The 14608-nt window shown below is 52.1% G+C and overlaps 1 protein-coding gene across 13 annotated transcripts in view; it reads right to left on the reverse strand.

Annotated features, from left to right (window-relative positions):
- AGAP1 (ArfGAP with GTPase domain, ankyrin repeat and PH domain 1) overlaps positions 1–14608 on the reverse strand; it is a 513101-nt gene that overhangs the window by 358262 nt on the left and 140231 nt on the right. For 4 of the 13 annotated variants that reach the window (XM_033111669.1, XM_033111673.1, XM_033111672.1 and 1 more), the window contains exon 1: positions 10994–12498. The exons of 7 other annotated variants lie outside the window; for them this stretch is intronic. In XM_033111669.1, coding sequence (XP_032967560.1) covers positions 10994–11954 — 961 coding nt within the window. In that variant the 5' untranslated portion in view covers positions 11955–12498. Of the gene's footprint in view, positions 1–10993; positions 12500–14608 lie in introns of those variants that run through there. 2 more of the 13 variants (XM_033111671.1, XM_033111670.1) reach the window with 2 other exon arrangements.

Here is a 14608-nt window from a genome sequence, read left to right on the forward strand (position 1 = left end):
AGAAGAAGATGGTGGCTGAGCCTGCAAGCGGCGCAGTGAGGGTTGAGAACTGTGTGGTTCCTGGTTCCTGTGTCTCCAAACCAGTCGCCAGTGAGAGTATAGTGGTGTGACTCCCCTACCTATGGCTCCGTGGGTGTTCCTTTTTGGCCTCACCATGTCCTGCGTTCTTGTGTGGGGAGTGGGACCAGAGACCCCACAGACCCCGCCGGACGCCCCGCACGACACTTGGTGTAGTCGGCAGGATCCCCTGCACTACAATGTGGGATGAGTTATACATATCCTATTACTGCCCCAAAGGTACATTTACAAGGAATCAAAGTCACGTTGCAAAGGCTAGCCTGGGCATGAAATCCCTGAGGATACGTGAAAGGTATTGTCACCGTGTGCCACCTAAGGACAGTAAACCCAAAATCATGACCTGAGGAACTTGAGAACTCAGTTTCCTTCTGGGGACCAATATCTATCTAAAGACTAAAGAAAAGGGAAATGCCAAGAAAATCTCCCACAATGTGGAAAACTAACTGCCCTGGGAATGACAACACTCAGGGTATTTGAGAGCAAATACCCCAGGTTCTTGTGTTGAGAACTGGTGTTCACTTCTAGGGCGAAGGCTCATCCCTTCACCAGACACAGGGGAAACCGAGGCCCAGAGAGGCTGGTACGAGCCCTCCCACCTGAGGTAGATGGGACTCATCAGGAAGAAGGGAGTGAGCCGGGAAAGAATCAAAAAGGTGGTTATTCAAAATGCCTTCTTCTCGGCCACAGAGCAGGGGCTGTGTGACCACCCTGGAAAGAAGCGGTCGGCAGTGAGCGCTTGAAACCGTGGCCCGCTCGAGGGCCCTCACCGTGTTTACTGCTCTTCCTGTATGAAAACAAGTAATACCATGGTGTAAACGCGCAAACTAAGCTAGACCCTCTGTGGGACGCGATGTGATGTGCCCACCTGTGGAAAACAACACAGCCCACCAGTGCTCTTCATTCTGAACCAGCTCACCTAGCTATTCATGATCTCCTCTTACAAGCCAGTCACTCATCAGTCGGGACGCGCCGCTCCTTGAGCGCTGGTCCACGCTAACGGGCGGGTAACTATGTTACACTCTCAGGTTCCAGAGCACTCAACACCCGCTCGTGTCGGAACCTTGAGACCTATGTGTGTCTGTGCGTCTGTCTTGGGGGAGGGACGGCCAGGGCAGTTAACCTGAGGGGCGGAAGTGAGCTTAGGACAAAAGCACTGCGTTTGAAATAACTCTTCGGCTTTCTACCCGGCAGGCACTTGGAAGGGTCACAGCGAGTGTAAAAGGAGCACACACTTTCAGCTGACCAGCTGAAAGGACCGGAAAGCCTAGCTGGCCGCACTCTGGATCGTGGCGATGGACACGGCATCTCACCTGGCGCTCCGGCCCCAGTGTCAGCCCAGTGGACACAGGGAAGCGTGCCCAGGGGGACCCCAGAACTGGCAGGATCGGCTTCCGGGCAGGCGTGTAGGGGCCACAACACTCTTCCCACTAGGCCACATGCTCTTCCTAAAGACTGCAGCGCCGCCGGAACAAACGTTTCCAGCGCCGTGGGCCGTGGGCCGTGGGGGCCTGTGCGGGGCTCCAGCCCCCTGCTCCCCTGCACAGGCTCAGGGAGCCTTCCCTCGTGGCCTCTCTACAGGGATCCTCTTTCACTGGCCGAGGGACAGAACCACAGAACAGGCACGGGGCGGAGGGCAGGGGCGGGGGACCCGTCCGAATGGCCAGGCCCGAAGGCAATTCCTAACTTGCAGCTTCCGGAGGAGACCGCTCTGGACACCAGCATCCATGCTCAGACCCCACGGGCTCAGGCCCGACGCTTCCCCCACGGCCAGAGCAAAGCCCCAAATCCTGCTCAGAGGTGCCCAGTTCCTTAAATACGGAAGCCCCGTTCCAGTGACACAGCGGGTTTTCTCAATCTTATGTGAGTAGATATTTAATTTCCACCCCTCAGTGTTGGGGTGAGGGTCCCCACGAGGAAGTCTGGCCTTGGGGCCAGCTCCCTGCTCTCTGACCTCTTGCATGTAAACCCGACGTGCCTCTCACTACTTACTTCCTGGCACCAGTGAGGAACAAGTTCTGTGACATAATCTTAAACGGTCAAACCCCAGCGCTTTTATCCAAACGTCGTCCCGTTTATCCACGGTTTCACTTTCTCCGGCTTCAGATACCAAGGTCAACCCCACTCTGAAAATATTAAACAGAAAATCCCAGAAGTAAACACTTCCTAAGTTTTAAATTGCACGGCGTTCTGAGTAGCGTAACGAAATCTCGTGCCTGCTGGGGACGTGAATCCTCCCTTTGTACCACGTCTCCACGCTGCTCACGCTCCCTGCCCATCAGCCACTTTGTAGCCGTCTGGGTCATCAGACAGGTTATGAGAGACAGGCAGATAGACAGACTCCAGTCAGATAACTTTATTACAGTGGATTGTTACAACTGTTCTACTTTATTATTAGTTACTGTTGGTCATCTCTTACTGTGCCTAATTTGTAAACTGAACTTTATTCTAGGTAGGTATGCAGGAAAAACATAGTACATGTAGGGTGCGGTACTATCTGAGGTTTCAGGCACTGACTGGGGATCTTGGAACGTATCCCCTGCAGATAAGGGGGAACCACTGTACTTTATATACAAGAGTCAAAATGTCGTGTTGAGACCAACGCAGGTGCACATGCTACCATCTGTATCATCGTACTAGAAACGCTAAATATTTGGAGATAATGTGGGGTGCCCCAGTGACCTTTATTACTCTGACTTCGCTGAATCAATGGGATCAACAGGCCATATCGATGCTGATTGCTCTGAAGGCTGCAAGTCATCCCCAGGAGTGCTCCTCACTGTTCCCTACAGCAGCCAGACACTTTTCCGGGACACACCTCTGCTTTTCAGGCCCCGCCCTGGCTGCTGTCCCTCCAGGAGGGGAAGCACGACCAGGGGTTTCGAAGGGCAGTGTTCGCACCCAGCCCTCAGAATACGTTCTGAAATAAATGGCTGCTATCAGGAATGCAGTGAATCCATACGTTGCAAGGAACAGTCACTCTTCTAGTTACATTAAAGAAGGGAGGAGGAATTAAACCCAAAGGAAAAAGATGACTTTCTCTATGTATAATTTTAAGGTACAGTGGTCAACAATTTAAAAAGAGTGAGAGTCAAAGAAGCAAAAATTTGGAGTTTTTGGTAGTTACAAAACAGTCCCGGGATGCACGGGGAATATAGCAAAAAATACTGTAATAATTATGTGTGGTGCCAGGTGGGTACTAATCGGGGCTTCACTTCATTATACAATGTCTCATTATATAAAGTTATACAAATGTCTCATCACTATGCTGTACACCTGAAACTAATGTAATATTGAATGTCAACCGTAACTGAAAACTAAAAGAGAAGCAGTAAGCTGAAGATCACGAGAAAATATAGGGTGACGCAGGAAAAACAAAATACGAGATGAACTTAAAATTTGTAGCTTCAGGAGTGGGTCTGCCCCACCTGGGCAGACGTACAGCTCACAGCACATCAACTCAAGCATGTCCACATAGTTTACCTTTTCTGTCTTTGGATCTTTTGCAACTCATGACAGGTAATCATTCCAAAGCAAAGACCTGCTGTTGGGTGGCAGAGTTCAGTACCTGCGTTCAGTCCTTTCTGGCCTTCCTGAGAATCAGAAAGGTGGTAGCTAGTGGTACTGGAAGGCTTTTCAAACAAACGATGCAGAGGGGGACCCAGGGCAGTTCAAGGACGCGGCAGCCTCGCTAGCCTGAGTGTCTCAGCCAAGACGTGCCCTCCTCCACTGACTGAAGACACTGCGCTCCCTCCCTGTGGCAATTTACAAGGCTCCCGCCACACACAGGAGAACGTGCTTTCCTGCCACCGTCATTATGCTCCTCTCACACCTGCAGTCAGTTTTCAGTGAAGGCACTAAGAGAAAGCAAGAAAGCAGCACAGGCTGCGACAGAATCAGAGTAAGGTCACTCTCGGACAGCACCCACCTTGATGCCAAAAGGACAAATGGCATCAGGACTGTGAGGGGCTCAATGGCCCCACACGAGCCCAGAAGCACCAGCTATGGTGGCAGCTCCTGGGGTGGCAGTGGGGAAGGCAGCAGATGGCTTTTGCTGGCAGGCAGAACTCTTACTGAGTCTCAGATAAGCCAGCAGGAGAAAGCAGGAGCCACAAGTGGGACAGGCAAGAGGACAGGCCAAAGAAATTACAGACAGAACCAGCTCCCCTTCCTGAATTCGGGAGAAAGCCACCTACTGAGAGAAGCCCAGGTACAAAAATCATCCAAGTGCTAGATCCTGAAAGGACTCTCGAACTTAAAAACGAGGATGGAACCTGAAGACCATCCCTTCTAAGCCCCAGATGACACACACAGCACCCCTCCCACAATCCCGACTAGCCTTGCTTGAAAGCCTCCAGCGACAGAGTCTCCGTATAAGGAGGCGGCTACTCCAAAGTGTGGCTCAGCTCGTGAGGAGTGACTTCCGAATGTAGAGTCAAAATCCCTCTCTCTATGCATCTCACTAAGCAGTACTCACTACTGGGTCCTCCTTCTGTCTACTTCTCAAACACTGGGAAACAAGCCTCCGTGCTCCCAGGCTTCTCCTTCAAAGGAAAAGTCCCCAGTGCCTTCAACAAACGGCTTCTGGAATCCCCCCCAAAGCAAATTAGGCATCTACTCTTCAGAGGGTTGGGATTCTAGCTCAGGAAGTAAAATAACCCGAACAATACGTATCCTGGAGCTATCCATGAGCTGTGTGACAGCAGGACCAGCTTTACTGGGTCTCCCACACCACAGCTTACTAACTCTGCCAATTTCTAAGGTAGCAGGACTCAGGGTGCAGGAAGGCAAGTGACAAAGCTGCATCCCTAAGTGCACATCCTGTTTCTCGTATGTCACAGACCGTCTGGTTTTCCTATGGTTTTAAAGCCCTTGCTTATTGGAGCAGGAAGGTACAAAGGGGATAAATTCCCGCCACCTTCCCACCTCCATCAACTGAAAAAGTGGCATCTGAGTAATTCTGATCTGGTGTCAGAACGAGAGAGCAGGGGCTGCATCAGAAAAGCTGGTGGCATTGTTCACGGCATCAATTCTCAAGTGTCTGCCAGGCAGCAGGACGGCTGAAAGACGACAGGCACAGAGGGTGAGGGGAAGTACAATTCCTTTGGACAACCATCTCACACGAATGGGTGTCCACTCAAAGGAACTTGTATCCCACCGGTACCCAAAGGCCGTCCACTGAATAAAGGGAGAGGCCCTGCGTGTTGACCCAGACCGGCTCCCTAAGTCCTGTGAAACCTTACAGCTGATGATCACACCACCAACAGATTCCACGCCGTGTACTATCTCCACCGAGGGCTGTTGGAGAACATAACCCTCATTTTCCCTTTCACTCCCACCAAGCGAACTGCAGCTCTTAAAACCATCTTCGTTGGTCAGATAAGGTGGCCCCTTCCCACGCCTCTGGCTGGTCCACCCTGGTACCCAATGAGCGAAGTTTTCCCATCTTCTAACCCACGAAAGCATTTTTTCCATAAACTTTCTGAGTCTTCACATCCATTACTGACGTTAGAACCAAAAGCCAAACACAAAAATGAAAATAACAGGAAATTATAAGAAAACAAAGGGCCAAGGGCCAAGTTTCAATTAAAACCAGCCAAATGAATAGGCATCACTAACATTTTCTTTCTTCTTCTTTTTTTTAAAAATTTTAAGGAGCATCTACAGTAACGTCTTAAGTAAATTAACAGGAGAAAAGGGAACAGACACATGTGAATGCCTATATCAGCTGAAATACACGAGAAACAGACTTCTAAGGCTGGCTCCCATAAACAAGCCACTATCAACACCAATTGGGGCAGAACAAAACCTAGATCAAAACAGTGGCGGGCAGGTGGCACTTCTCTGGGAATGATGCAAAGACAAACGTCTCCCTTCTTTCCGCTCACCGGCTGACCTTAATTCCGCTTCTACCCATCACCTGGGGGTATAACTGCGGCCACAGGTACTTCACCTCAATCACCGTCCTCAATGAACAAAACCTTTACTTTTTCATGATTTTGCTCATTGCAACATCATTTTAAATTGATATAATGATTTCAGATCATTACGGGGGGGGGGGGGAAGCCTAAAGGAGATTTACTATCAAAAACAGAAGAAAGCTCATTATGTAAGCCTAACACCCCTTTCAATGCTGATGTTGGCATTAATCATATGGATCTGGGGACGGGAATGATTTCTTGAGAGTTGGCTACAGAAACCCCAACACCTCGCTGGTAGAGAATCTCCTCTATGCCACCTGGTAAACTCCTACTGATCCTGCAAGACCCAAATTGTTTTATTCCTCTGTGAATCCTTCATTAACTTCTTCTCCTGCTCATGGACATTTGCTGCCTTTTGTATCCCCTAGTCCTCTCATCCATTCCCTCCACAAACATTTATCCAAAGTCTACATGCGAAGCACAGCGCTCTTAACGGCAGTACAAAGAGGAGTAACACAGGTTTCACGTCCAGGAGGGACTTCCAATCAGAACTGGCCGACATGGAAACGAGGTGATTATCACACACTGGTATTAGTGCTCATGTAGGTATGCTGTGTGGAGAAATACACTCAGACCTCCCTTCCCTTAAGTGTCCCAGGAAGTTCACCATCTCCCCCAACAGTTACTAGCCTCGGAATACAGGAACTGTGCTCTGCTCCCCACTCCCAGGGCAGGGCCCATTATGGAAACTCAATCAAGGCTTGCTAATGCAATAGAAAAACAAGAGGACAGAAAGAAGGGAGGGGGGTAGGAGAAGAAGGGAGGGGAGGGGAGAAATATCACCGCTTTATACCTGGCTCTTACACTTCCAAACGAATGCTACCTGTTAACTGTATAACCAGCCAGATTGCTGCAACGGGCCTATGTGAAAAGTGGAGGACCCCCTAGCACATGCATTTCTGGCAACAGGGTATTCCAGACCCAGGCTGACAGGAAGAAAGATACTAACAGGTGATCCCGCTGAAACATGGGCTCCAACTTGAGAAAATGAAACATGGCAAGATACAGTCTGAGCCTCCACGGCCTGCGCGGAGGGGCCGTGGCTGACCTTGAGGCAGCTCTGCAGGTACCCGGTACCCCAAATGAGCCGCTCTGTCTCCAGGAGGGCAATTCAACCTCGTTCCAAAAAACTGGGTGTCCTAAATTGCTATCTGGAGTCACTTATAAAAAGCAAGTGAATTCCTAAACACTGAGTATGTAATTAGTTCAAAATGTTTCAGAGGAGAAGCTGAGTTACATTGTTTCTTTAAAACTCAGTATGTCCTTTTTAGTAACAAATCAAGTTTAAAAAATAAAGAAGTATCGAGTTAGTTCAGTAATTTTATTTAATTGCTGCTTCCTCCACTGAAATTTTTTAAAACTATATAAAACAGTCTATCATGCTACAGAAATGGAGTGATACAACTCAAAGGAATCAGAAATTAAGGAACAAAGCCACTCGTAAAACCGTGCTATCGAAAATCAGTTGTAAATTACTAATCTAAAAAGCTAGTAACCTCAGTCAGGGCGATGAAGGAATCACTTTATTGCTGTAATCAATCCTCCCAACAGCAACAGAACCCCCTGGAGACAGCGCAGCTCTGGCCTGGCACTGCCGACGGCTGGGTCCAAGGAGAGTTAGGCTGGCTGAGATGCAGAGAGCAGGTGCCAGAAAGTGACACCCTCCAGTGGCATTAATGTTTTATTATTTGATCTTTCTTTGTATTAAATTATACTTGTGTCAACAGACTGCCCTAATACATGTGTATCAGGTGACAGGAACATGCCCTTGAGCTGACACAGGGCTTCCATGAACTGTTCTGGGGCTCTGTAATAGTTAGGAACCTTACAGAGAGTGAGTTGCCAGGGGTCTCTAGGAAGTGACTGTGGAGGGGGGTGAAGGGGAGAGGCAGAGCCTAAACAGATGAGAACCGACAGGGATTACAAAGTACATGAGAGTCGTCCCCCAAAGGCGGTGCCTCAAGCCTTCCACCACGACGCCTCGAGTTAAGAAGACAGGAAAACCACAGGGCCGTGATGTGGGAGCCTGTGTGTGTTTTAAAATAAGGCTCTAACCATAGCATCGGTACTTTGTCTAAGACTAAACACGTAACTCTAAGAGGCCAAGTAAACCATTTCAACTATTTCAGGAGTGATCACTTAGATAGTCCTTTAAAGTTATTTTTCTATCATTAATTCAAAAATGCAATAGCTGAAAGCATGTAACAAAAGGAAAGCCTGCCCGATGATAAGTCTTTTCTAATTTCCTTTAGACTTGAAATCAACTTCAAATTTGAATACATTGCAGCCAAGATTTAAAGAAAGCTAGTGCTGCTCCTCACTATATATCCTGCCACAGGTTCACAATAGCTTATCTGCAATTCTGAAAGCCAAAAATGGAAGCTTTATTCTCAAATGTCTAGCAGACTGTTGGTGGCAAAATGTATTTATTGCACTGAGTGTGAGTAGCTCAGACTTGGCTACAAATTACTGGTGTCTGATTATAGGGAGCAGTGGGACCTCACAGGCCGTGTTCAGGTACACGCATGGGGTTCTACACACCCACCTGGCCCCTCACTTTGGGCAAGGCTTGTGGGCCTTCATCCTACGGACATTTACAGGGAAACTGAGCCCATGTTGCACCACGTCAGAATGTTACCTTAGAGAATTTTACCCTAAATTCAAAACCTCATTTAAACAGCACCTAAATTCTGAAAAATCTATGTCACAGAAAGCAAATGTATATAAAGTGGGAAAGTATATAATAAAATGAGAAGACCTGAAAGCCACAGTGGGGGTGGGGGGGAATTCGCCTTTTACTTGTAAGGACACTGGCCTTAGAAATATCTTAGAACCATGACATTTCGGGCATTTTAACCAAAGGCAGGTGAAAGACGCAGCACGTTTTGTGGTTACCTAGAACTTGGGAATAAGGGCCTGCAGTTCTGGCTGAGCGCCGTAACCCAGATAGGTCAGTAACATGCAGTGTTTCTACACAACCCAAATGCTGGTGCTGGTGCTATGTCTCAGACAGAAGCGACTCCACCCTGAGAAGGAATGGCCGCCAGGGACAAACCAACCAAGCACTATTGCAGTCATTGCTATTAGTATGATCTGCTGCCTTTAGATAAAAATTCCAACACTCCACACCTTTACTATTCCAAACCTATCAATCCACTTGACTAACAGGAAACCCAAAATGCCAATACTTTTAGTAGGTCCCACAATGGACAGTTCCCGCCCCCTCTCTCTATGATGTGTACTTGTCTGGAAGCGGGCGGCTAATTACTACTTTCTACAAAGCTCATGAGAACAAAGATGCAAGCCTGCTATTAGAGGGAGAACGAGGCCTGCGTATCTGAACTTCCACTGAACGCAAATGACGGAAGTATCAACTTCATACAAACCAACTGTTTTAACCACGTAATTCACATCGTTTAATATTTTCAGAGAACGCAGAAAGGGATGGGTTAATGGTTGGAGTCAAATATGGTGTCTTCTAAAGCAAGGATTCCAAGGCAGGCTGAAACACAAGATGTGTACAGCAAGTTAAACTGATGCCCACCTGGCAACAGGTAACTTTATATTGCATCCTCACTAAGAAAAAAAATCAGATTCTAACACGACTGCACATACAATTGCTTGGCTTCAAATATTCGCTCACATTTGGAGAATCGTTAGAAGCATATCAGAGCATGACAGTATTTGTCTTCAGTTCACCATAAAAAGTAAAGCGAGAGCGATTTCTCTGAGTTGGCTGGTTTTAATGTGTACCCCAGGCAGTCAGGTAACCAGGGGAGGGCGGGGAGGGATCCTCTCTCTCCAGGGGTGGCAACTAGCAGTTGAAAGTCTAATCAAAGGCCACACTGCAACCACCCTCATCTCTAGCAGTCCCACCAGAGTTGTGGTCATCAGAATAAGGGACATCACAAATGATTTTTCAGTGGTGAAATGCATGGGGACGACAACCTTACACATCCTCTCCTGGCCCCTCCAGGAAGGTGTAACATTCTGGCCCCACTGCCCACCCCAGCCTCTTCCTTTGGCGATGCCCAGGCAAGTGGGGAGATGGGGTCTGTGCTTTGCAGGTTCTAGGGGATTCTGAGCCCCAAATACTATCAGAAGCTACCTGATCTGTGCAAGAGAATACTATCACATCTGCCTGGGGAACCTGCCCTGCAAGGTCCGTGTCAGAAGGCATAAGAGAACAGAGAACCAAGACGTCAGCACAGCCGGTGGGCTGTGATTTCCCTACCTGTGTGCTAGGACACACGACCAGGAAACAACCCTCTCCTCAAAAGATACCACTTGGCCGTGAGGCCTGGGGACAGCGGCCTACATCCCTGACTACTCCGATGAGTGGTCCTTACCAGGAGTGCAATAGGTGACAGCAGCAAATCAAACGAGGCCACATCACAGCACCCACAGACCATATCATGGTAGCACCTACAGGGAGACGAGGCTTGGGAGTGGAGGAAGAAATGAGCGGGGCTGAACGCTGCTTCTCCAGGCCAGCCCTGCAGCAACCACCTGCTGGAGAGCTTCAGGGCCCGAGGCTTGGCTCCCCGGAGCAGCCCACCGCTATTACAGCCGGCAAGTGGGGCAGAGAGACCAGCTCCGGGGCCTGCTGATGGCAAAGGCTGCGCCAGCAACAACAGGAGAAAGGCACCACTTGCCAAGGTTCTCTCTCCCTTCAGGCTCACAATGGCTGAGGTCACACACCCTGAAAGGTGCTGCCACACACACCTAGGAACTGGCGGTCGACAACGTGCAGACCGCCGCAGTATTACTGGGGGAAACCGCCCGCAGTACTCGACTTCACATCCGGCATGGCTGGTGACTTGGGAAGGCAGGTCCCTTAGCTGGTTCCAAGTCCCAGCGCGCTCTGCCGAGCTGACCCGCTGCGCGGCCGGACCGGTTCCCACCATTGCCCTCCCCACCTCGCCCGCGCTGCCCACCTCTGCGCGGGGACCCGTCGATGCTCTCAGCGCTGGAGGAATGCGCGTCGGTCGGGGCGCGCCGCAGGCTGAAGTAGCCGCGTGGCCACAAGGGGCCGCTCCGCGGGGAGGGCCCTCCAGCGAGCGCGCTGTCCCTGCGCGCGAAGATGCCGCTGAAGAAGCGCAGCAGCCGGTGCTCTGAGGCCGAGCAGGGGCCTGCGGCCGCAGCCCGCGTGCGCTCCAGCCGCTGCAGGTCGCTGTTGTCCAGCGTGCGGTTCTTGCTCTTGCTGCGCTCCCAGCGCTCCAGGTCCGAGAGAGCATCGTTCTTGCTGAGCACCTCGCCCACATCCAGGGTGTTGCGCTTTTCCGAGGCAGGCTGCGCGGCGGCCGCGGGCTCTGGCATGGCCCTGGGGCCGGCCGTGACCTCGCCAGCCGGCGCCCAGGCCAGGTTCCCAGAGCTGCTGTGTCGCCTCCCGCGGCCCAGGACTGGGTCCCGCGGCACCTCCGACCCACTCCAATGCCTGAAGCTGAGGCTCCGCCGCAGGGGTGCGGCCCGGGCCCCCTCTACGTCGGGGCTGCCTGGCGCAGGCGAGCTGGGCTCCTGCTCCATGGCCGGGGAACTGCCGGCCAGGTCCGCCGGAGGCGGGCCGCGCGCGCACGGCCGAAACCGCCCGAGCTCCAGCTGCCCGGTGCTGCGGGTGCGGAAGGTGCGGAAGTCGCCGGCGCGCGGCTGGTGGCCCTCCGGCTCCTCAGTGCCCGCCTCCTCCGCCTCTTCTTCCACCAGGCGCCCAGGCGCGTCCGGGGAGCGCGCGGGCCGGAGCCTCCGAGCGGGGCGCAGCTCGGAGCCACCCGGGGCTGCCAGCTGTTCCTTCCTGACCATGGTCACGGAAATGCGGTAGACTGTCTTCCTGGGGGGCGTCCCGCGCGGCATCGTGTCCGCAGGCGGAGATGCAGGCTCGCCGCTGCCGTCCAGTAGGTACATTTCGTCTGGGGACGCGGCCGCAGCGCCGCCCGCTGGGGCCGCGCCGCATCCGGCGGGCCGCGGGCCGGGACGCGTGGTCAGGCGGTCGCCGGGCGAGGCGGCGAGAGCGAGCGCGCCGTGAGAGGGCCCACGCCCCCTGTTCACCGCGAGGGCCCCGCTTAAGCTGCGGGTAGGGCGCCCCTGGCGCCCACCAGCCCGTGCGCCGCGCGGCCAGAGTGCGGGGGTCCAGGCCTGGGGCGCCCAGCCATCCGCCAGCGGGGCGGGTGGGCGGAGCGGCGGAAGGGCGGGAGGACAGTCAGGCGCAGGGATGGTCTCGCCGGCAGGTGCGGCCGAGGCGCGCAGGGCCCGGGGCGGGCGGCGGCGCCCGCGGCTTCATTGTCTATGGCGCCGGGCCCGCTCGCATCTTCAGGCCTTTTTTGCACAGTTCGGTGGCTCCGGAGCCTGCGCCACTCCCAGGGCCCGGGAAGCTCCGGCAGGAGCGCTGGCCTCGGCTGTGGGACCGACAGGCGGCGGTTTAAAATGGAAATGCGCGCCGGGGCGGGGCGGGCAGGCGGGGGCCCGACGTGCAGGGACCGCGGGGGCGCGCCCGGGCCCCGCTGCCGAGTCCCGGGAGCGCAGGGCAGCGGGAGCGCGGCCGGCGGGCAGGCCGAAGCGCCGGGTTGGATCGCCGCTGCGCGGATTGGAGCCTCCGTGGGACGGCCTGGTCCCTGTCTGAACCCTAACCAGGCACCAACGCTCCGGACTTTCACTGCAAAAACGAGCAAAAGAAGGGGCCCCTCCACCTGCTGTGGGTTTATGAAGCACCTCTTCTAACCATGGTGTTTGAAAGGTATCTTAGGTACTTGTTACCCACTAACTTCACACAGGAACACTGGCACTCCCAGGAAGGAGGGAACAAAGAGGAACACGGAAGGAGGATGGCAACTCAGGGACATGGCGATGTGGTTTGCACCACTGCCCTCCAAGTGAAGGACTTGCAGTTTCACTCCTAAAGATTTTCCCAGTGTGTGGGGAAAGGCTTGGGACATGTAGGCACTTGCTCCCTGAACAAGAGGCAGGAGAACACAGTGGTTAAGAGAAGGAAGGAAGAAGTCATGCCTGTCCCAGCGAGGCCTGTGCATTTCCTAGCCACCTCAGCGTTTACACCTGTAAAATGGGGATGAAGAAAACAGTATCTAAACTCCGAGTACTCTTGTGAGAACTAATGTAGCTACGCGACCGAGCGCCAGGCATTCCGTGGAAGCACTAAGTAGTCACGGTGGGTACCGAGCGCTGAGTTTCTCTTTCATCACACCCCCCACTTGCCACCTCTTGGCTTTGCAGATCGTGGTTACCTGCCTGCCACAGCAGTGCCCCTATGTAGCTGATCAGCCTATCAGTTTTTCTCGATGTCCTGAACAGAGATGTTTCAGTTTCAGAAGGAAAATGTCATCAATACAATGTCCACTAATCAAACGGGATGCTCACACGACCTGGCAGAGGCCTAGACATGGCAGACGTGGTGCAGAGGCCACTCCAGGGACAGCCCTCCAGGGACAGCCCTCCCAGCCGGGCCGTGCCCTGGGATTCCATGACTGTTTGCAAGTGCTGCTTTCCCCTTCTCTCATCTTTTAACAAGTAATTATGGGCACCTAGTGTGTTCATGGCACTGAAAGCATATAAAGGTGAGTCCTGAGGTGTCTTATGAAGGAGGTTATGACCTCAAAAACATGGACTTATACCTCAGAGCGAAATTACATGTTCAGATTTAATGAGGTACATCAGAAAAACTGCTAGTTGCTTCAATTTGTTTTTTTAAAGCTACTTTAAAGTACAGAGGATTTTTAGGGCAGGAAAAATACTCTGTGTGATCCCATAACGATGGATACGTGCCATCATACATTTGTCCAAACCCACAGAATGTACAACACCAAGAGTGAACCCTAATGTAAATTATGGACTTGGGGGGATACTGACGTGTCAATATGGGTTCACCAACTGTAACAAATGTAGCCCCTGGTGGGGATGTTGACAGTAGGGGGGGCTCTGCATGTGTGGGGTGGGGGACACAGGACATCTTTGTATAATACCTCCTGTTCAGCACCACTATGAACCTAGAAAGAACCTAAAAAGCCTCTGAAAATTAAACTATTTTGAAAAACACTTGAAAACACATTTGAGCAGCCTCATTGGCTCTCCGTCGGCATGACCGCCACCAGTAGAGCCTGAAGCTCTAGCGACCTGCTGCTGGCACCCAAGGTTTCGGGAGCAGTGCCTCTGATACACCCACACTGCAAATATGGGGATCCCAGGACAGATGGGCCTCACGTTCTGAGTTTCAGTAAAAAGCCCTCTGATAAGCCCCAACTTCTGATCAACTTCTAGAATGGGAGCCAGGCTGTAATCATCGTAACAGAATGAGGTTTCCAGAGCCCATCGGGTTAGGGGGATGTGTGTGTGGGGGAAGGGGGGGAATGCTTTCCCCAAGGCTACGCAGCTCATCGCTGGGGTCACGCTGCCTGTACTCATTCCCACACTACAATGTCATCCCTTTGTCTTCGTGTCAGCATTCTGCTTTGTTGGCTACGAAGAAAGAAACAAATGTGTGACGAGTAGTGAACTTGACATCCATCAAACATAAATGATCGTTCAACATCTCAGTAAGTTTTCATTCT

This window comes from Rhinolophus ferrumequinum, chromosome 8 (assembly GCF_004115265.2).
Source record: "Rhinolophus ferrumequinum isolate MPI-CBG mRhiFer1 chromosome 8, mRhiFer1_v1.p, whole genome shotgun sequence".
Taxonomy (NCBI): domain Eukaryota; kingdom Metazoa; phylum Chordata; class Mammalia; order Chiroptera; family Rhinolophidae; genus Rhinolophus; species Rhinolophus ferrumequinum.